Source organism: Eulemur rufifrons, chromosome 8 (genome assembly GCF_041146395.1).
Source record: "Eulemur rufifrons isolate Redbay chromosome 8, OSU_ERuf_1, whole genome shotgun sequence".
Lineage (NCBI taxonomy): Eukaryota > Metazoa > Chordata > Mammalia > Primates > Lemuridae > Eulemur > Eulemur rufifrons.
In genome coordinates this window covers 115,302,195-115,326,168 of record NC_090990.1, presented here as the reverse complement: position 1 = coordinate 115,326,168, position 23,974 = coordinate 115,302,195, and the positions used below count along the sequence as shown (strand labels likewise).

At 36.4% G+C, this 23,974-nt stretch overlaps 1 protein-coding gene across 1 annotated transcript in view; it reads left to right on the top strand.

Annotated features, from left to right (window-relative positions):
- GNAI3 (G protein subunit alpha i3) overlaps positions 1 to 21,543 on the top strand; it is a 39,616-nt gene extending 18,073 nt beyond the window's left edge. Inside the window, exons 2-9 of the mRNA XM_069480871.1 lie at positions 3,798 to 3,840; positions 3,957 to 4,098; positions 7,978 to 8,135; positions 10,452 to 10,580; positions 13,672 to 13,801; positions 14,217 to 14,370; positions 18,345 to 18,557; positions 18,648 to 21,543. Of these exons, the coding sequence (XP_069336972.1) occupies positions 3,798 to 3,840; positions 3,957 to 4,098; positions 7,978 to 8,135; positions 10,452 to 10,580; positions 13,672 to 13,801; positions 14,217 to 14,370; positions 18,345 to 18,535 (947 nt within the window). The 3' untranslated portion in view covers positions 18,536 to 18,557; positions 18,648 to 21,543. The remainder of the gene's footprint in view (positions 1 to 3,797; positions 3,841 to 3,956; positions 4,099 to 7,977; positions 8,136 to 10,451; positions 10,581 to 13,671; positions 13,802 to 14,216; positions 14,371 to 18,344; positions 18,558 to 18,647) is intronic.
- The last annotated feature ends 2,431 nt before the right edge of the window (positions 21,544 to 23,974 follow it).

The window sequence follows — 23,974 nt, the reverse complement described above, 5'->3', positions numbered from 1 at the left end:
TTTTCTCAGAGAGCCTTGGGAAAATATGAGCGAGGCAGGGCAACATCATTTTTCTTTTAAATCAGCACCTTCATAAGGTAGAACTTAATTGAGATGGATAGGAATTGCTTCTGAGATCAATAGATTTATTGATGATTTCATTCAAAATAATCTGACATGGTGAAAATGCTGTTTTCAACATACAAAGGAATGGTGCATATTTAATTCATTAATTTCAACTTTTCTTAGTAGCTCTTGGCAATATGGAATAATCTGGGAATTCTGTGTTTTAAACAATTTAAAATATAAATTGTTTTAAACAATTCAGAATATAAAATAAAAGTATGCACTTTTATTCTCTTCTCCAGAATGGAATCATTAGGTTTTTTTTTTAGATATACATGGAGGGTTCTCTAACAGTGTCCTAAGAAAGTCTGGGTGCTACTTGAATATTAACTGTTCACTGCTGCCCCTAATTATCAATCATGTCATAAGAACAGATAAAGTCATATGTAAATGTACCTTTTGATTCTGTAAGAATGTAGTTATTTAGAATTTTTATATTATTTGAATTTTATTTTAACTAACATTTTTGGTTGACAAAGTTGAGAAATATTTAGTAAAGGATCATGCTTATTAAATATTATTCATTTGTTCAACAGTATTTATTTGAGTAATTTATGTTAGGCCCAGTTTAAGGCCCTGGGAATACATGAATAAGCCTTCATGAAGCTTGTATATTAATGGGGAAGACAGGAAATGAGCAAATCTGTCATGAGAAGTGGTAAGTGGTATGAAAAAAATACAGCACAGGGTCAGGGGAGAATGTAGATAAGGTAGGAGCTATTTAGGTAGGTTAGTCAGGAAAGGCTGTTCTGAGGGAAGCAAAACCCTGAGTGAAAAAGAAAATCTTGCAAGAATTATTTCAGGCAGAGGGAACATTAAATGCAAAGGCAGGAAAGACAGAGTCAGGATCAAGCTCAATGAGAACCAGTTTGGTATGTTGGAGGAAAAGCAGGAAAGCTGGTCGGACAAGAGCAGTGAGAACCAAGTAGAGAGTAATAGGAGACCAGAGTGAAGAGGCAGGCAGGGGCCAGAATATTTTGGACCTTATTGCCTGCCCATGGATTTTTGTTTTGATTGTAAGTGGAGGCCATGGGAGAGTTTCTGGGCAGAGTTGTGACTAGATCTAATTTATTATTCATTTTACAAAGTTTATTCCAGCCACTGAGTGGAAAGCTGACTATAGGAAAGGCAAGGACTAAAGCACTGGACCATTTAGAAACCTTTTGGAGTGATCTAGCCCTGTATTTTCTAATGTACAAGAATAAACTGTTAAAACTATGTTTATTTTTATTTCTTTATTTTAAAGAAAATTAAGCTTTACTTATATTTAATATACAGATTGACACTGATGCCCCCATTCTGTCTACATGTTAGTCACATGTCACTTACCATTTTTGGCCTGAGCAACTGATGAATGCTGATGCCATTTATTACTAGGATGAGAAAACTGAGGGAGAAGCAGAGTTTGTTTTGGGGTGTAGAGAAGCAGTAACCCAGTTTTGGGCATTTTAGATTTGAGTGCCTACTAGAAATCTAATGTCAGGTAGGTGATTTAGACATATGAATCTAGAACCAATGTTAGAAAGCAAAATTAGAGATCTAAATTTGGAAATCATTAGCATAGAGGCAGTATACACTAACTTTGGAGCCAGACTGTGTGACTACAAATTTCAGCTCTGTCATTTACTGTGTGATTGTGAGCAAGTTTCTTGACATTTCTCTGATTCATTTACCTCATCTGTAAAATGGGGATAATATTAACAATACCTACCTCATAAGGTTATTGTGAGGATTAAATGAGTCAATACAAGCAAAATACTTAGAGCGGAGTGGCACAGGTGCTCACTAGATGTTAATTATTATCATCAGTTTATCAATGGTATTTAAAACCATGAGATGAGATAACTTAGTGAATGAGTATAGATAGAGAAAAGGGCCAAAGAGGGAGCCTTGAAGTGCAGTACAACCTTTAGAATTCAGAAACTGGAGGGAAGAGATTGAGAAGGAGTGAAGTAGGAGTCAAACTAGGATGGTTCAGTGGCTAGAAGCCGGCCTAGTGAAGAAAATATTTCGAGGGGAAGAATTGATGAACTTGGACAAATTGTCCTTGAGAGGCTGAGTAAGATGAGCATCAAGAATTGATCTTTGGGTTTGTCAAGGTGGAGGTTGTTGGAGACCTTGAGAAGTGGTTTCAGTAGAGTGGTGGGGATCAAAGCCTGATTGGAATGGGGTAAGGAGAGAATTGGAGGCCGGGTGCAGTGGCTCATGCCTGTAATCCTAGCACTCTGGGAGGCCAAGGCGGGTGGATCGTTTGAGCTCAGAGTTCGAGCCCACCAGGAGCGAGACCCCGTCTCTACCAAAAATAGAAAGAAATTATATGGACAACTAAAAAATATATATATAGGAAAAATTAGCTGGACATGGTGGTGCATGCCTGTAGTCCCAGCTACTCGGGAGGCTGAGGCAGGAGGACCGCTTGAGCCCAGGAGTTTGAGGTTGCTGTGAGCTAGGTTGACGCCCTGGCACTCTAGCCTGGGCAACAGAGTGAGACTCTGTCTCAAAAAAAAAAAAAAAAGGAGAGAATTGGAGGTAGAGAATTGGAAACAGTGAGTGTAGGAGTAGAGGAGTTTTGCTATAAAGAGGGACAGAAAATGGAGTGGTAGCTAGAGGAAAATGTGTGGGGTCTGGGAAAAATAAGGAGGGGGTGTGTCTGTACGCATGCGCTCGTGCTGATTTAAAGATGGAAGATAGTGCAGCAAGTTTGTATGCTGATGAGAATGACCCAGTGGAAAGAGAAAAATCAATGATATTTGAGTAATGTGGGATATATCATTAGAAATTGCAGCAGCCACAACCTTGAGTAGGTAAAGTGAGGTGGATAAGTGCATTAGGGAAGGGGTTATTCTTAAAACATTGGCAGAGATTGTTTACCCATTGATGAAGGTACAGAGTATTAGTGGAAGTGCAGATTGGTAGATTTGGTTATAGGGAAATGAAGTAATTTTTTCTGATTGCTTTAATTTTTATAAAAAAAATAGGGGTGGGATCATCAGCTGAGAGTCAGAAGTAGGGAAGAGTTTATAAGGTTTGAGAGAGAGGAGATAGTGTGAAGTAGGCATCTTGGAAGGTGGAAGAATGAATTGACTAGGGAGGATCTAGTTGATAGATCGTCAAGTTCAGAAAGCCTATTTGACATTTTTGGTCATTAGTTTAAAGTGATTCCATTTGGCTCAGGAGGGCAGCATGGGCTTGAGGGAGTATATAGGGAAAATGAGGGGAACGGTGCCCTCTCTGTTTCTGTTTTGAACCTGTTTATTCCCATGACTGAGAGGATTGCTCTCGGAACATTCCTCAGGTAGTCACAGAGGAATCAATAAAAATGAATAAACCAAAAAATAATCATTTTGTTTTTACCTGCGTTCAGTGTCTATATCATGATATTTTATGTAGAGGATGAATTCTTACAAATGTTTACGTTGCCATCTCTCTTTGAGTATGCTTATTTTCCACAAATGATATCAAGCAGGCCCTGGGGTACTTTCAATATATTATACTTGGTTGCTGAGTTTTGTAAAGAAACCAAAGTTCTCTGATGGAGAAGCTCCGTAACTTTCCTGATAGACACGAAAGCCTCACCAAAATTTTCCCTAGGACCTGGGGTTTCCATTAATGCTAGTGTTATCACTCATGTTGATTTCATACTTTTGTGTGTGATTACAGAGAAATTGAAGGTCTGGATTTCTTTTTTTCAGGTGCTGGAGAATCTGGCAAAAGCACCATTGTGAAACAGATGAAGTGAGTTGGAAAATGGTCTTTTGTTTAAATAGATTTCCTCTTAATTTCTAAAAATTCCATAGTACCTTTTCATTTTGGGTCTGTGGTATTAACTTGTGGTTTTCTTCTTTTTAAAGAATCATTCATGAGGATGGCTATTCAGAGGAAGAATGTAAACAGTATAAAGTAGTTGTCTACAGCAATACTATACAGTCCATCATTGCAATCATAAGAGCCATGGGTCGGCTAAAGATTGACTTTGGGGAAGCTGCCAGAGCAGTAAGTGTTTCTCATTTCCTCTTTGCTTGCTCTTATTCAGTAGACACAGTTAAGTTAAGCAAAATTTGCTTCATGTTTTAGGGAAAAGAATTTAAGCAACAAGATAAGATGTAGCAAAGTACTGTGTACTAACTTGAGAAGTGTTAGCAATTTCCTTTAGAAGATAGTAGATTTCCACCATAAGAAGAGTCTAAGAAGTGGGATTCTGTGCCCATTTCCATAGGTTTCTGTGACAACGCTTCTATTCATTTGCTTTTTTTACAGCACTGTTGACTTTTATTTTATAATAGTTAATAATAATAATAGTAAATTGAAATAATCTGAAAGAAAGGTTGCCATGATACATAGATCAGCTTTCTGAGGTGTAGAGATTACAGGCAAAAATGAAACTCTCAGAATAAACTATTTCTGGACATGTGCATTAAGTCCAAATTTTAGAGATGATTTTCAGGTATTCAAGAATATTATATCCCTATACTACATTGAGCCATAGGCTATAGAATTGGATTATACTATGTCTTAGTATAATTCTTTAATGCCTTGCACATGTCAGCTATTTAAAAATTGTGTCGTTTAATTATAATAATACTTAATAGACCCTGAAGGTCTAGTTTGTAAACTAGGATGTTTGATGCCAGTGGAGAGAGGGCCAAAATGAAGACAGGAGATCTTTTATGTCATCGTCAGCTAAATTGCAAGAAGAGGCTGAGAAATTATAGAATTACTTCCTAGATCTAAGACAGTCATCAGCTGTGTTTGGAGTGACATACGTAGGTGCCATGGAAAAATGAAGTGACTTGGGGAGTCTGCTTGGAAAGGCAAAGCCTGTATGTCTGTGAAGTAGCTTAAGAACTCTTTTAAGCAACTCTCAACTTATCAAATGCAAATTAATACCCAATAAATAACTAGGAAATTGTTGAAGGGAAAAATATTGAAAAGGTGGTCAGAGTTGGATGGTGTTAGACTAGAAAGTATCTTAGAAGTGGTATAAGGGAAGAAGAGCTAGATTAAGGGTTGTAAAATGATGGGAGAACAGAGTTGCAGAAAATAAGGGAAGAGAAAATATGTGAATAAGACTTTTATATTTTTGTTGAAAGGTACCATATTACAAAAATTAGGGACTTAATTTTTCTGTGCACCTGAGCAGGGATGTTTGATAGTTCAAGCATAAATAAAGTCTTTATTCTTGTCTAACCCCTTTTTATTCCTTCTCTCACTTCCTGCTTTTCCTTTTTTTCTTCTTTGTACCAGCTCTCTCTGTGATCTTAGTTTTTCCCTCCCTATTCTCATTTCTCCCTATCACCTAACTCTGCTTCTCTGTTGTACTTGTTGTACGTGATAACTGGTCAGTAATTCTCTTCTCTCTCTCTCTCTCTCTCTCTCTCTCTGTGTCGGCTTTTTCTGTATCTCAATTATTTACTTCTCTTAGTTTCTCCCTTTTTCCTTTTCCTTTTTTATTTCTTTCTGGCTGTCCTCCTCTATTTGTCTTGATTACCCTTCCTCCTTTCATTTCTTTCCTTTATCAAATCAGTTGTCATTAATCTTTGGGTGCTAACACTCCTATATCACCAGATGCAGTTGATGTCATTAATGCCTCTCAGGCCTCCTAAATCATCTAGCATTCCAGCCATCCTAATCTATAATCCTATATAATTTTTAAAAGTTTCTTTTTTTTCTTTCATATGTAAGGATATATTTATAGCTTTGTTCTTACCCTTCTCTAGTTTTTTATGGTTGGAGAGTGAATGGAAAAGAATAGAGCTAGATGTGGGCTAGGTTCCTTTTCATATCTGCTTCAGAGTGAAGGTGTGAGTGAGATTCATTGTAAAGAGGGGCTTCTTTCTTTCTTTCTTTTCTTTCCTTTCCTTTTCTTTTCCTTCTTTCGAGATAGGGTCTCGCTCCTGAAACAATATTTATAGAGTCTGGACAGCAAAAATATGTAGCAATAACTCCTTTTTTTTTGAAGTTTCTAAAATTAGAATCATGGTATTTTTTATTTTTTTAAGTAATGTTTAATGAGGTTATTTGAATACCTGCATGAGTACAGTCAGATTTCAGAACCAAGGGACTATAAAGTCTTCAAATGTAAGTTAAAGCACTATACTTTACAGGTAGAAGGACATGCTCACTGTTGAGTATGTTGGCCAATTTGTATGTTTCAACTTTTCTCAATCATTCATTCTTGTTTAAAATTTTTATTTTGGAAAAGAGAGGAGGGGGTTATGATCTTAGATAAAATTTCTTAGAGAGTGTTGAGCCTGGTCTGTGCCATACCACCCCGAATGTGCCCTATCTCGTCTGATCTCAGAAGCTAAGCAGAGTCAGGCCTGGTTATTACTTGGACAGGAGAGGGTTGAGCCTGAAGTATTACTAGAAAGAATACAGGAAAGGATCTTAAAGCAGGGAATATTACCATTAAGGCTGAAGACCCAGAGTTTGACAAAGTTAATTTGAATGCACCATGGGTAGTTTTGTTTTGTCTAGGTAGGTGTACAAGTTCTGGTAATGCACAAGTCTTAGGAGTTTTTGATTGTGATTTGATCTGTGGTCTGAAAAGCCTTTTGCTTATTGGTTTATTTTGTCCTGATGACTACTTAAGATACAAATGATTGCTCCCCTTTCCCCCTTTTCTTTACCCAGGATCTGCATTTTTAGTGTCTCCATTTTTATGTTAATAGTTATTTGTAATCTCTTGCGGCAGATAAATATTAGATTTTGGTGGGGAAATCATCCGATGAGACCCGTGTTTACTTTTAAACTGGCAAGTAAGAACACCTGTAATCCCAGCACTTTGGGAGGCCAAGGTGGGAGGTTCACTTGAACCCAGGAGTTTGAGACCAGCTTGGGCAACATAGCAAGACCCTGTCTCTACAAAAAAAAATTAGCTAGGTGTGGTGGTGTGTACCTGTAACCCTACCTATTCAGGAGGCTGAGACAGGAGGATCACTTGAGCCTAGCAGTTCAAGGCTGTAGTGAGCTATGATCATGCCACTGCACTCCAACCTTGGCAACAGAGTGGGACTCTGTCTTAAAAAAATAAAATAAAACAAACTGACAAATATGGGTGAATAGAATAAAAGCAGCAAAAACAATCAAAATTCTCATAGCCCTTTTTAGTCCTCTCTACCTCTCATGCATTTGAGGTTTAAAAACTATAACGACTTAGAAAACTGTGTATGACTCATGAAGTTTTGATCACATCCCTCTTTATTGCTTTCTTTTCCTCCTGCTGCCTTTTTTCCCTTCCCTTGGAGCATCATTATCATTCCTTTGGGGGAATCTAGACACTTTGAATTTTTCCCTGAGGGATTTATTCCCCCCACTAGGCTTCTAAATTTATTAAATGCCTCCATCTCTCCTTCCTTTTCAGTTGTCTAGGCTGAAGGGGTAAGAAGAGAATACTTTTTTCTTAAACTTGATTAATGTTTTACTCCTTTTGACATGTTTAAACTTTACTTTTTACATGCTAGTCTTTTCATTTCGATTTTTATTGTAGGCTTCCTTTAACAGAATGGGAATGTGTTACATGTGCCTATCTCACAAATCATTTTTTTTCTGTCAAAAAATAATGAGCAATCAGGATGGAGATTTGTGGGCCAGTCAGAGGGGATCGTTTCTGGGGATGGTAGTGTGGTGTCGTGTGGTGTGGAAGAGTAGTGGGGAGCTAAAATCATTCCTTAGCTTTGTTCTGAACTTACAACTATAGTAGAGTGAGAAGTGGGAAAGACTCAGTTGTAAATTCTCTCATACTGGCCTGCCAGAAAAGGTCTCTGTTAACACCTCTTTCAAAATAACATAGTGTATGTTCTAAAGAGACTGTTGTCAAGTCATAAAGAAATGGAGAATCATCTGTCTGTCTTTCTTAACTGCTTTCTTCAGGATGACGCCCGGCAATTATTTGTTTTAGCTGGCAGTGCTGAAGAAGGAATCATGACTCCAGAACTAGCAGGAGTGATTAAACGGTTATGGCGCGATGGTGGGGTGCAAGCTTGCTTCAGCAGATCCAGGGAATATCAACTCAATGATTCTGCTTCATAGTAAGTAATTTTTCTCTGTGAAACTAAAACAGAATAATTTGGTGACCCTAGAGAAAGTTCAGTGCCCATCCTTAAGGAAATGTTTAAGTAATAGATGCTCTTAGAAGTCTGTAGGATCCTTTATAAAGATTGTCTCAGTTTAGGATTATAGAGCCCTTGGTCATCTGTATGACTTGCAGAAAAAAGTTCCCTGTTGGAATGTAAATGGGAGACTTGGCACCATAAAATAAGTTCCATGACATGTTTATAATAAGCAAGCGAAGAAGGAGAGAGATCTGGAGATCTGTTGTAGCCGGGTTCTGGATCTCTTCCAATTCATAAGTTCCCTCTGCATATGGGCTTGGCATTGATAGCCAGCTGGAGAGGGAAATTAGAATTGTGCTATCCCTTTTGGTGTAGCCAACTCTCTGTGTCTGGGCTATGCTATGGATTTCTCTGGACTAGGCACCACTTACAAATCTTTTGCCAGATCACAATAGACTTTGTATAGAAAGAGAATGTTGAGTCATAGAATGAATTTGAAGCATGGTTTTGTCAAGGAAATTCTCTTGGGTATTACATAGTTTTAGAGAATCTGTAATTAATACTTCTGTTAAGTTATTTTATGTGATCCTGTTTGTCTCTTTTATATACATTTATTTATAAGACCTATATTTGGAATGTATTATTTTTTCAATGTACTTTTTGGGAGCTTGGGGATCTCTCTGTGCTAGATGAGGGCACTTTTAAGCATTAAGGTATTTTCTCCAATATTATTATTTTCCTACATTTCCCATCCTCATTCTAGCTTTAATTATTATAAGAAGAAATTAAGTGATATAGTCTTGTATCGCTTAGTGACAGTGATATGTTCTAAAAAGTGCAGTTAGGTGATTTTGTCATGTGAACATCATAGAATTAGAGTGTACTCACACAAAGCCTAGATGGTATAGCCTACTACATACCTAGGCTATTGCTCCTATGCTGCAAACCTGTATAGCATGTTACTGTCCTGAATATTGTAGACAACTGTAACACAGTGGTAAGTGTTTGTGTATCTAAACATAGAAAAGGTAATGCGCTGCACTACGATGTTACAATGGCTGTGACATCACTAGGGGATAGGAATTTTTCAGTTCTATTATAATCTTACGGTACCAGTATCATATGTATATGTGGCCTGTTGTTGACCAAAAACATCATTACATGGCACATGACTATATTTGAAAAACTTGTTTATTCTTTCAGTGAAAACTTGGCTTTAGAAATATTTCAGGCTTTTTTTTTTTTTTTGAGACAGAGTATCACTATATTGCCCCGATCTCAAACCACTGGGCTCAAGTGATCCTCCTGCCTCAGCCTCCTGAGTAGCTGGGGCTATTTATGCACACCACTGCACTGATTTCAGTACTTTTGCCTACCTTTCAATAATATTTTTTAGTTGCAGATATTGATAGCTTAAATAATTCTCCTAGTGGTCATCAAAGGTAGATTGTCATTGTTTTTTTTCATACATTCAGTATGCTCTGAATTCTCTAACCACATGTGATTTATAGAGTTGGTTTGGGTCTTTTTCCCCCATAATTGTTGATCTAAGTTTGACTCCTTAACATTAATGATATTAATGATACTTGGTTTTATAGATCATTAATGATTCACTTATATTGGTGCCACCTGCTATTCAGTTTTCTAGCCTGGAATCTGGGAAGAATTTAGCTTTGAAGCAGTCTTTCCATTATTTCACCGAACAAATTAAATTTGGGGGGTGGTGGCATTTATATCTATTTTTGGCACAGAGTAAAAGAACCTCAAAATCTCCAGCTCTTCTGTTTCTTGAAAGAAAACAAGAAATATTCTTACAGTTCTCTTCATAATTTGATAGTTCTCTTCTTAATTTTAATAATTAAAATGGCATTCTGTAATGTCTTATTTAAATGGTTAAACTTGCAGATGACCTATTAAGTTTAAATGTCTGAGGACTATTGGTTTGGTTTTGGTACTGTACAGTGCACAGTTGATTTAGTATTAAATTTCAGGAATTTGTCTTTAATAAGAGTAACATTTCCTGTTTTTTAAATTTTTAATTGGCTTTTACGGTTTAATTCTATAGAATTAAAACCACTTTTGTTAGTGTATCTAGAGCCTACTTTAATTATCCTATGCCATATTCACATTTTTTCTTATCATTTCTATGTTACTAAAGATCTGATATTGTTCCACCGCTTTAGTGACGATTTCAGAATCTACTTTTGGCAAGGAACTAATTTAGTCTGTTGACTTATACTGTGCACATGGTTGGCTTTACCAGTAAAAAAAATAAATGTGTATTTTATTTAGTTACCTAAATGATTTGGATAGAATATCCCAAACCAACTACATTCCAACTCAGCAAGATGTTCTTCGGACGAGAGTGAAGACCACAGGCATTGTGGAAACGCATTTTACCTTCAAAGACCTATACTTCAAGTAAGTCATTATTAGCCTTTTTGCTAGATGTGCCAAACACAAATATTTTCTTTTAGTTAGGATCTCTTAATCAGGGTAAAACTTATCTAGGCCATATTCCTTGGTTTAGAAACTTACTATATTCATCAGCCATTATTTGAATATTTTAACCAAATGGGGGCCCAAACGTTTCTTCATTCTCCAAATAGCATCAAATATTTGTGTCCCTCTGGAGGAATTTAAATTCAAAATTAAATTGTAACTTGCCTGACAATCGAATTAATCATGTGATTACTGGTTTGTTTTATTTCTTAGTGTTATTCCTTTCAGCTGCTGCTTTTTTGTTAGAATTGCCAAAAATAGGTATTGAATGCTTTTTAGCAGGATAACAAAATATTACATGGATAGAAAACCAGTTTTGGTTAGTTATGTGGCTCTATCCTGCCATTTTGATATTAAAATAGAAATGCTTTTCTCACCCGTGTTAGTCCTTTCTTACTGGTTCAAATTTCCTTTTGAGTTTAATGGAATGGAGCTAGTATTGATTGTCATGGCTCTTGGACTAATTGTGCACTTTGTGCATAGTACCATGCAAACTAAGTTCTTAATACAGTGCAGAATGGAAAATAGACAGGGGAATAGAGGTATTTTGGGTTGGTATGATGACATAAACAGTGAAAATTCTAGTATTCTAATACAAAGAATTTTCTCATTAGCATTAGTAATTCTAAAACAGGCCTCAGCTTGTCTCTGTGTTAATGGTCTTTTATAAATATTAAAACTGTTTTTTTCGGTTCCTGTTTTCTGCTTTTGTGACCTTTAAGATTAGGAGTAAACTTTCCCCTTCAATATATGATGTAGTTTTTAATTATCTCATTATGCATATATGTAAAATGCAGTATTCGGCATTATTGCATACAAATGTAACTACTACACAGATCCTCTCAGTTTTCTTTTCTCTGAAAAGGATTGCTCCACAGGGTTTGTGAAATCCACACAGAGTTTACATATTACTAGATACCAGTTGAGGTCTTAAAATCTTAATACACTAACCCAGATTTGAAACCTGGTGTAGGAAAATAGCAGTTCTGCCGAATAGTTTTTAGAGTAGACAAGCCACTTATCTTTAGTACTGATGAAAGTATTTAACAAGAGTGGCAAAACCCACATGGATTATCACTTGTGAAACCATAAGAATGAGATGTCTCTTTGTGTGCTGTAAGATTTGTAACCCATTGATAATTAAAAGTTGTGACCATTATTTCTTTAGTGTGGGAAACTTTCCTGTTGATGTTGTCATAGATTGATCTTTAGTTAGGTAAATCCTAACTGTCTTTTTATGCCAGGATCAATAGCCAGATTAATTAAGGTGCCACACCCCCTTTATTGTTGGCATGTAGATATCTTGTTATGAAGTACTATCACTTCTTCCTTTTCCTCTTCTCTCTAGGCAAAACCACTATCCATTTATTCAAACATTTATTGAGCATCTACCATATGCAAGGCATTGTGTAATTGCTTACTTGCCTCTCAATTAATGAGGTAATGTTTATAAAATGTTGATCTGTTAGTAAATGATATTGTAAATGTTAATATGTGCTAAAAGCTCATCTTGGAACTTCAGTTTCCTCCCAGCTTTATGGTCTTCATAGAAGAAAAAAGGGGAGTACTGAAATAAAACTATTGGTGTACTGATTTGTCTCCTCCTCTAGAGACTTCCATGGTAAAATATATGGTGTTATATAGGTGTTCTATATTAAAGAAACTTGTGATTGCATCATTTCAGATGTAATGACCAAAAGTTGAAAAGAACTGTGCAAGATCAACCCAAAGGAAGAGTTGGGTCATGAAGAGATATGATGTATGTTTCGTTTCAAACGTACACTGAGAAATCAACAACTATATCTTATTTCTTTCAATCTCTGGGGCAAAAAAACCCTCTGGAAATGTAGGCCCCTAGTCACTGTAGATCTGACACATTAAACCAGTTTGACAGAGTTTAATCTTTATAAATTTTATCATGTCATCCAACATAGATCTTAAGAGTATATCCAACCATTTGCATGCATCCCGCATCACACTAAGTAACAGCTAAAAAACAAAGCAGTGCGGGTGTTCTTTTTACTAGAGGAGGTGGGTGAGAACACTGTTGACAGAAGTTCAGCAGTTGACTCAAGTAAGCCCGCTAGAAGAGAGTAGTGGACTAAAACTAATCTGAAGTGGACCATAAAGTGTGTGAACAGTTGAAGCTTTGTCATTATTAATTAGATTTAAGTAAGACTGGGAGTTTGGAAATATTCATTAAGGGGTTTTTTTTTTGTTTTGTTTTTGTTTTCCCTAAGATATTGGCTCATTAGAATCCTCCTGTAAAATATAATTTATTTATTTTTTTCACAATTAATCTCTAAAATATTTTTCCCTTAAAGTTAAGAAAACAAACTTTTGAATCAATAGGGAGAAGTTATAGAACAAGTTGGGGATTTAGAGGCAGACCATTTTGAGAGGCAGAGTAGTGTCATGGATAAGAGCGTGGGTGCTGAAGTTAGAATGCCTGGGTTCAGATCCCCAGTCCCCATTTGTTAGTAATTTAACTTTGAATGTGTCTCAGTTTCTTCATCGGTATAATGGGGATGATAATAATACTGATAGGAGTGTTACAAGGACCAAATGAGTAAATGTTCTTAAGATGTTTAGCATACTGTCTGGCACCATGGTAAACACTCAATAAATATTAGTTATTAATATTGTTATTAAGCTGTATTATTTAGCTCTTTATTTTTCCTGTCTTTTTCCTCCCTCCTTCCTTTAATCCATTTCAGTGTTTATTCTGCTGACTTTTGGCACATCTGATGCAAGCTTATAGGGAGGAAGCTCAACCAGCCATCTAAAATGAGAATTTACATAATTCCTAAATTTTATTTTCTCATGTTGTTCTCTTTTACCTTTAGCTGCAGATAATTATTTTGACAACATTTTATCTGCTTCTTGTTTGTCTTTTCCATTATAAATGAGGTTTTAAATATGCAATAGTGGGAAGTTTCCTAATCATTTCAGTTTAGGGAGAGGTGTATCTGTGACCTACTGAATTTGTGCTTTCTTTCCCCTTACTCAGGATGTTTGATGTGGGTGGCCAAAGATCAGAACGAAAAAAGTGGATTCACTGTTTTGAGGGGGTGACAGCAATTATCTTCTGTGTGGCCCTCAGTGATTATGACCTTGTTCTGGCTGAGGATGAAGAGATGGTATGTTGGAGTTTCTGGTAAAAAAAAAAAAAAACCTGGCAAATGCAGCCAGGAAATGGAAAATAACTCTTAAGAAGACTGTGTACATTCATTTGCTCATTGAAGCAAAACTTAATATCCTTAATTTTTCTCCTCATTAGTGAGATTAGTTTTTCAAAATATTGATCTATGCCTTATTACTGTTAAAGAGATGTGATAGCTGCACTGAGTACATCCTCTTGTCAGCCTGCCCTTCTTCCCTCCTTCTCACCCCCAAGAGTTGTAAAAATGAGGACTGACTCGGCTTTCATGTTATTAGTGTCTGACATTTTTCCATGAATGCCATTCAGTGCTTTAAAACTTGGTGTGTTTTTTCATTACATTAATTCACTTTTACTGTTGGCTACTGACCTGTCATCCTTTGTTTCTTTTTTAGAATCGAATGCATGAAAGCATGAAACTCTTTGACAGCATTTGTAATAACAAATGGTTTACAGACACTTCAATCATTCTTTTCCTTAACAAGAAAGACCTTTTCGAGGAAAAAATAAAGAGGAGTCCACTAACTATCTGTTATCCAGAATACACAGGTAAGGGTTCATGAAAGATTTCATTGGAGGTACACACATTACTTAAATCAACACTTTGGTGTCATACAACTGCCTTTTGTTTTGAATGATTCATGGAGAGTGTTCACTGGTAGTGGTATCAGCATTAAGCATGTGATTAAGATCTCTTAAGTTTAAAGTGCTATTTCAGACATATTCAAGTTTTCTGTGTTTATTTTAAATTTCTGTCCTTATTTTTTGAGGAAAATGAAGAAGGGTAAAAATTAAAATTTGGTATATATTCAAGAAAATACAAGGATAAGATGCAGTTAATGTGCTCAAGAAACTGACATTTAGTTGCAGAGGGAGAGGCACACATAAATAATTTACTGTAGTGTAAAATGTGCGTCAGTAGAAGCAGAATGGAAGTGATTACTTCTGATGGGGTCAGTGTGGTCTTTTTCCAGAGGAAATGACACTTGAGTGAGCTACGAAGAGGATGAATTAGAAATGATCAAGCAGATGAGGGAATAAAAGCATTTTAGAAAAGGGGAAGTACATTATGAAAATATGGAGGTAGAAAAATGGCATGCCTTCTTCTGGAATTTGGAAGGAATTTGGTATTCCTGGAGTTTAAAGTGGTAGGGAAGGAATGATTGGAGAGATGGTCAGTGATCAACTCATGGAGGGCCGAATCTCTTGTGCTGAGACAGTGATGAACAACTGGAGGATTCTAATTGGGTACATAATCTATTAGAAACTGTGCTTTAGAAATATTATACAATAAGTGACAATAAAGCTAGATAGTAGGGGGAGTTGAATTAGTAATAACTCTCTGAGGATACAAATAAAAACTTCTGGTGAGGACCAAGGGATATATCATAGAAGCCAAGGGCTAGAATGTAGAGAGGTTTCAGAATGGAATTAGAAAGCTATCAGGTACCCTAGAAGCTACTCTTTCTCCTCAACTCTTTTCTCTCCTTCTGTCTATATATCTTTTTTATTCTTTTATTCTTCTTTCTCTCCTTACCAACTTTTTCTGCTATTCAGTTTACGTGGTAAAAGATGGCTTTGACACAGTTTTTTTGTCTCCTCTGTTGAAAATACCAGACTAGATTGTAATTGCTTGGTCTCAGTTTCAAATGCCTAGGAGAAAGATTCTGGCCATGGTTAAGTGTGGCAAAAATCCGTTGGCCAATCAGTTGAGGTCCAGGGCACAAACATGCCTGCCAGGGCTGTCCCGCTGTGAAACATAGATCAGAGCCAGGTATTTGCAGGGAAGAGGAACTATTAGCTCAGACAGTGTAAATACTTTCTATAATAAAGTGAAAGGGTGTAGCAAGGTAAGGAAGTGGGAAGAGTCAAAAGTACTCCCAGATTTCTCCCTTGGATGCTGGTGCTGTGATCTGAATTCATATTTAGGAATGTTGATTTTGAAGTATCTGTGGAACATTTATTTACATGATATTTAATAGGCAGTTATTTGTGGCGTTGGAGCTTGAGGAGAGGTTAGGGTTTGAGGTATTGATTTGAGATCAGCAGTAATTAAAACATGGAAATGGATGAAATGACCTAGGGAGATGATATTATAGAATGAGGAGAGAAAAGAACCACAGGTAGAATGAGAGAGAGGACCAGCCTCCACTGGCAGGAGAGAAAGAAAGGTTTTTAAAGCATACAGAGAGAAGACCCACGACAGCCAAAATATCATAAAAACCAAAAGGAGAGCTTTAAAAGTGAGTTGACTAAATATTTTAGTCAACAATGTCATGTGCAGAACACTAAAGTGAGATACGTATTGAAAAGTGGCTTTTGGAGTTAGCAGTTAGGAGGCCCTTGACTGTTACTGAGAGCAGTGTCAGCGGAATGGTGAGAGGAGAGCTGGGTACAGTGAGTTACTGAGTGGGAAGTGAAGAAATGAAGACAAGTATAGGCTACTCGAGCAGTATAGATTAAAGGGAAAGGAGAGATTTAAGAATGTTTGTAGGTTTGGGGTAAGATCTTAAAAGCAAAAGAGAAGTTGGAAAAAGCAGAGGTAATTGGTGGAGCAGGATTTACATACAAGCAGGTGGGAAAAAAGGACTTAAGAGTCTAGGTAGGACAAATGGATAAACAAATTGTGGTATATACATACAATGAATATTATTTACCCATATAAAGGAACAATAGATGCTACAACTAGGATGAACCCTGAGAACATTATGCTAAGTGAAAAAGCCAAACAAAAGGTCACGTATTATGTGATTCCTTTTATATGATAGGTCCAAATTAGGCAAATCCATAGAGTAGGAAAGCATATTGGTAGTTACCAGAGCATCAGGGAGTGGAGAGAATGGGGAGTGATTACTTCAAGGGAATGGGTGTTTCCCTGGGGCAGTGAAAAAGTGTTGAAACTAGAGAGGTGCTGATTGCATAACATTGTGAATACGCTGAATGCCACTGAATTGTACACTTTAAAATGGTTAAATGTATGTTACGTGAATTTCCCTCATTAATTAAAAAAAAAAAAAAAAGAATCTAGCTAGAACAATTGATTTTTGAGTAGGAAGGAATATACCTCTAAGACCAGAGCACACGTAAGTGTACATAGTTAACTTTTCAAGCGAGGTGGTAGGCTAAAAAGTTGAGGTGTAGTTTAATCTTCATGGCTTCCGTTTTCTCAGGGAAGTTGGAAATGTGGTGTTCTGTTGAGAATAAGGAACGGGGCAGGTAAGAATTAGGTGAGTTTAAAGAAAGTAGCCAAAATTTAAGATTGGGAGAGAAATCTTATGTAAAACAAGTTAAAAGGATTGACATTAATGTTGAAGGCACAGCTGAGAGTCTTCCCACAAAGCAAAGAGCCTTCCATATCATATCCATTTGTTGTTGTGAACTTCCAAGCCTATTCTCCATTGACTTCATTTGCTTAAGGATTCACACAGTCCTGATTTACCAGCTATTAGTAGCTGTTCCTCTTGGTGAAATCCGCTTGCCACTCATCTGCCTCCTTTCATTTACAGAGGTGGTTCTACAGATTTCAAGAAACCTTTACTTCAAGCGCCTACAAAGCTGCCTCTTTCAGTTCTTTAAATATTTTGCTTAATTAATATTCCTTCCTTTCTTAAGCTTTTTGTTATCTAGTCTTCTTTATTTACTTAGTTGTTGATATTTTTTGTCATGCTTAATGTCACTGAAAATAGTCTCTAGTTTATTGGAATAACTGTATTGTTGAGTTTCCCTGGCTTTGCATCTAGTTCTCTCCCTCCCTCCTTCTCTCTCTCTCTCTCTCTCTTTCTTTCTTTCTTTTTTATTTCTCTTTCTTTTTATTTTAAGAGACATGAGCTTATGCATCTAGTTTCTAAGGCTACTCCAAAGGCTCCATACCTAGAGAAGATGGTGTAAAAAGCAGGTGATTGAGAACGTTAATGACAAATGTTGTTGAAGATATGCTTTTCTTTTGGCTCCTGCCACCTGCCCCCTTTTAAAAAAAATAATAGCTTTATTGCGAGATTAATTCACAAACCACAAAATTCACCCTTTTAAAGTATATTGCCTTTGATTATTTAAATCATTTCCCTAAGGCTCTGAGGCTAAACCCTATTAAAATGGTGGGATAATTTTGAAAAGAAGAATGAGTATAACCCTTTTGGATTGTTTATTTCAAGATCACTCCAAGGAGCATAGCCTCTTTCTGACATTTTAAATAATTACGTTCTCTAGAAATGCACCTTCCTACTTCCCTAGTTTGCTTTTATACTTTCTAGATTTTTTTAAGCTGAAAAATCTAAATGAAAGGGGAGAGAAAAACTTAGTTTGTTTTCCTTAATCTTTGTGTGTGATGATTTTATTTTAGTTACAATGAGAGTCTGTTCTCATGAAGAATTGACTTATAGAAAAGCCTAATGATTATAGAAATACAGAATTCTGTCCATATTTAAGTGGATCATGTTCCCTCTCTTCATAAGTAAATGGTAATGACCATTTGAGTTGAAGGAGCCATTATAATTTAAACCAAGAATATTGGGTATCTCTTTTAGGTTCCAATACATATGAAGAGGCAGCTGCTTATATCCAGTGCCAGTTTGAAGATCTGAACAGAAGAAAAGATACCAAGGAGATCTACACTCACTTCACTTGTGCCACAGACACCAAAAATGTGCAGTTTGTTTTTGATGCTGTTACAGATGTCATCATTAAAAACAACTTAAAGGAATGTGGACTTTACTGAAAAGCGTGGATGGGAGTGAAAGGTAAAACTTCAGACAATTTAGTTATAGTGCTATAGTGATGTCTCTTAGCTTTGTAAACTTTTCCTAATTAATAATGTTCTTCTTTTCTAGTTACTGCAGTGTGGAGTGTTGAGACCAGACATCTTTTGCTGTCTCATGGGGCAGCTGAAAGCATGAACGGGACCAGGGAATGGCAGCAGCATGCAGAATCTTAGCAGTCTTTAGCACAATCTTCTGTATTAGGGAACTTTTAATTGACACGAGATGCTAAAGTCAGACATTGGAATTGGAACAACTATAAAGTATGATTTGATCATCAAGACATCATTTGGATTTCATAATCTCAAATATTTAGGGCAGATGTGAAGTTGAGGTGCTGCATTCCAGAACTTCAATATGTAGCTTACTTCCCCCCCTTCTTAACAAACCACCAGTAGTCATTTTTAAATTTTTTTCATCAAGAGAATAACTTTACTAAATTTTATTTCTTTGTTTGCAAAAGAATCTTTATTAAAACACAAACAATCTTAACTGTGCATATGTTATGACCAGATCATCTTGAAAATATTCCTCTTAGTAGGAACTCTTTGTTCTTAACTCTTGGTATGGTCAGAATATATTGCCATAATTACTTTAAATTCTTTCCAGTTATTGGGATTATAAATATAGCTTTTTTGGATGAAATTTATGTTACTATACTGCTCAAAGTACCTTATGGCTTCTAAAAAGTAATTATATTAGAGAGTTATACAGTAAGATGCTAGCTCTCTTTTCCTGAAGCTTATGGTTGAAGGTTAACCTTGTTTATGTTGATTACCAAATTATTAGATAAATGCTGATGTGGTATGATAAAGTCAGCTTCTTGGATACAGACACACCCATGGCAGCTGCCGATCAGAAATGCAAATTGCTAAATTCCAAAAAGAACCAGTGACTTTGCTGCTACATATTTACTAAATTGACCACTTTGATTCTTGCTTGTTTGTCTCAGTCAATAGGGAATTTGTACAAGGTGCACCTTGTTTTCCATCTTCACGGCCTTTTCTGTTGGGAGACATCTAAAGTGTATTAACAGTGCATGCTTTTACTTTGTAAATGTGGTGCCAAATCCCTGTTTGCCATTGTTTTTACTATAGCAATGTTAACTGTAGTAATCCTTAGTCAGTATGTTCTTTTGCTAAAACTGTTGCATTTTGGCACTTTTTTCCACTTTGTCGTGTGTACAGATTTTAATCTGTTATAGTTGGCAGCAGTATTAAAATGCTGAGTAAAGAGCCCAGGTTTCCTGCCCTTTGTAACTAGTCTTTTCTGGAAATACTGTCTTCTGTTTCCTTTTGCCCCTGCTGAGTGTGCTTTGGTCTTTGTTTGAGAATGGGTTTAGGTAGAAGGATTTCCTGAAGGTCTAGTCCTTTGGTGTAATAGTATTGTTGAGTCTTAGGTTTATGTCATATCTATGTACAGGTGACATGCTGTCATCATCCATTTTCCAGATTTACATTTTGCTTATGTGGAGAGTATATTGACTTCAGCCTGCAGGTCCTTTTGTGTAATGTACAGCAAATGTCATTAAAAATTGAATAGTCCGTGGGAGGAAGGCAAATGAAGAAAGTGCATATTGAGAATTTCAAATCAGTAGTTTGAGCAGTGCCTTTTGGGATCCAGTCTTTTTGGATTGGATTCCATGTCATCTTTTGATGTGACCTTTTGCTAGTTAAAGAGAAAAAGAAAAGGTTGGTGGTCATCAAAACAAAGCGAGCCACAGCAGTTCAGTGCCTTTGTTGGTAGTTTTTTTTTTCTTATTCTTTAAATCATAACTATGCAGATGGCATAATTATTATCTAGCAGAATTTTCTTTAGGGATGAGAAAACTTGATCTGAAAGGAAAAATTACCATCTTTAATTGGTGATTGACTTAATACCCACAATGTAATAGGGTTGATAGTTCTTATTCATTTTGAATGTATCTTTTCCTTATTGTTTTCTGTAACATAGGATCATCTGGAAATGAGAACTGGTGGATTATTGTTTTCAACTGTAGTCTTTTTAGACTTTGGGCTAATGGAATGGTGGTGTTGATAATCTAAAATAACAAATAATCCAAAAAAGTTAATTTTACTTTGAAATGCATTTTGTATTTTCATTTGAATGTGCCTATCTGATATGTTCATTTTTTTAGCCCTTCTGTTAATGAAAAATAGTAGTTCCCCACTTTTCTGCCTCTATACCATTTACCTTTGTTCTCTGTTTTCATGAAGATCACCCCTTACTCCTCTATCCCAAATAACTTATCTAAATGCACATTCCTTGAGGACACAGGGAGGGAGTTTAAAGCAGTGGTTTTCAAATATGAGTTAAGTAAAAATCACTTGGACCCATATCAGAGATTGACTTGGCTGGTGGGCTGGCAATCTGTAATTTTTAAGAGGGGATTGTGTTTGTCAGCTAGGCTTGTAAATCACTAATTTGTATTTGAAATAAAAGATCTTTTCTTATAACAGAGTCAGAATGTGGGATGAAACATCCGTTCTACTCACCTGAACAAAAGGATTGATACTTGTAATGAAAGAAGCTAAAAGTTGCCTGGAGATTTGTGATGGATAATGTTTCAGAATTCAGGTGGCCAGGCTTTGGACCATCTAAGAAGTCATCATATATAAGAAAATTAAAGTTTAATGAATATAGAACAGTAAATAGACCCTAGTAGGAAAGATTACGACAGTAGCTTTATTTTGTTGACAGCCACATCTTTTCCTGATTAAAACCTGGGGCAGTATAATTGCCATTCATTAGTCCCTATGTAAAGAGGAATTACTCTCCTAAATGAACAGTCTTCCCTAACCTTACAAATGCAGACTTGCAGCAGATTCCACCTCTGGTGTGAAAATTCCAAAAACCTTTATAATTATTGGATTATTCATAAGTGGATCTTGAGGTGACATTTGCATCTTGGACTGTTAGAGTTCTAAATCTCTAGTTCAGTGTATCATTTGATTATTTTCACTGATGGATTATTTTTCACAAGGTGCTTCAATCTAAGAATAGATGGACCAAATTTTTTAAAAACTATTTTCTGGCCTTGTTTTTTAATTCTTATATGTATTCTGTTTGTGTTATATGTACATTTTAGACAATTTAAAAATAACTGCTGGTTTTTCTTAATTCATTCACTCACCCTATATTCTTATATTCAGGCCACTATTCTCAGACTTGTAGCTGTGACTTTCTTTGGACATTGCTTGCTTGGCCTAACTAGTTACTTCATGTATAGTATTTATTCATTAGCTTAGCATGCGTAACATAGTTCTGGAGTTACCTGTTATGGAACTCCTTGCTGTATTACAGTTACATACAAGGTAAAGTCGGTCTTGCATTTCAGTTAATAACCTGCCATTGATTGATTTTTTTTTTTTTTCCCTTTCAGATGTTCAAAAAAATCACAGGCCTCTACTCATTTGAACAAACCTAAAACAGCACTAATTTCCTTCAGTCTTATTACTTGTGGAGTCTTTCCTTTTCATATGTAATACTCACTTTAAGAACAATTATCGGCTGGGCAGGGTGGTTCAGGCCTGTAATCCTAGCACTCTGGGAGGCCGAGGCGGGAGGATTGCTTGAACTCAGGAGTTAAAGACCAGTCTGAGCAAGAGTGAGACCCTGTCTCTATGAAAAATAGAAGAATTAGCCGGGCATCGAGGTGCACACCTGTAGTCCCAGCTACTCAGGAGGCTGAGGCAGGAGGATTGCTTGAGCCCAGGAGTTTGAGGTTGCAGTGAGCCACAAAGACACCACTGGACTCTACCCAGGGTGTCAGAGGGAGATTCTTTCTCAAAAAAAAAAAAAAAAAAAAAACAGTTTGCTGGTATTGCGGGCAATTACTGTGTTCTAGGATTCATAGTACAAATCAGGGGTCCACCTGGACCAGCCACAGCTCTCCACATATTTTTATGACCATCATATTTTGTTACATTGCTGCCAATAATCACAAGAGAAAAAAAGCAGGCTGTTTAGAGGCCTAAAAGTTGAAAGTTAATTTTGCTGTCAACTATCAAGGAGTAAAAGAAAGGTTTTGTGAGGCACTAGAGAACTAACTTCCAGGATGGTCAAGGTCTTCGTTCCTTTAGCTTTTAAAATCCACCCTCTGTCCCCCACCCCTTAATGAGTTACCTCTGAGGACAACATACTTCAGAACAAGTCAAGGCAGTAAGGCAAGGGCAGTTTTTTTTTCCTGATACTATGTCAGGCCTAGGCCTGGCCTGACCCAAGTCTTCTCAGGAATAAGATGTAATAAGGAATTTTATACAGCAGTAGATACCTGAGGTGGATGATGAATCTATACAGATTCCCTGGGTAAACCCTAGTAAATTAAAATGTCTTAATTTACTGGTCCTGGGAATGTATATTTTTTAATAAAGTCCTCAGGTGATTTTGATGGAGCCAACCCGGGCCAACATTTGGGGACAACTGATTAGGACCTAATACAGGTTGAGTAGTATCGCTTATCCGAAGCATTTGGGACTAGAAGTGTTTCAGAGTTTGGATCTTTTTCAGATTTTGGAATGTTTACATTATATACTTACTGATTCAGCATCCCAAATTTGAAAATCTGAAATCCAGAATGCTGCAATGAGCATTTCCTTTGAGCGTTATGTTGCCACTCAAAAAGTTTCTGATTTTGGAGCATTTCTGATTTTGGATTTTCAGGTTTGGGATGTCAAACCTGTATTAAAGATCAACACAAATTAAAAAATAATTTCAACACAAACATGACCTCAAAATCACTAGTGAATGACAAGTTATTTTTCCTTTGCCAATAAGAAGTACCTTTCGTACATAGCTTAAAGAGCCTTCCACCAAAAATTAGTGAGGACTGCTTGGTCAAAAAACGTTCCTACATTTTAGATACAGAATATTTGGTTTTTATACAAAATTGAGACAAAACAAGAAACTTGGGGTATCCAAACATTTATTTTTATTTCATTTATTTCACTGCATTTACGCAGTGAAAACTAAAAGGTACACACATGAAATTAAAGATAAAAGAAAATCCTGTGACAGAGGTGACTGTATCTGTAAATAACTTGAGTATTTATTTACAGTTGGTGCATAAAGCAAAGCTAGCTAGCTCTAAACTTTGGAATGAAAGTCAAATTTTTGAAATGTAAAAATCTTTGTATGCCCAATGCTAATGTTTTCCTGAAATCCAGTGGGAATCACAAGGTAGCAGAAATAAGTATTAATATGCACTGCGGGGATACACTATCCCAACATTACACATCCCAGTGTATTAGCATTTAGTAAACTGTAAGATCTTTGATAGCTGGAATATTAAATTTTGTACAATCTGGTTTATCTATCTCCTCCTATCCTCTACCTCCTCCTCAAGAATACTCCTTGGGTTATCCAGACAGTTTTCCTAAGAGGCTTAAATTATAGGTAAG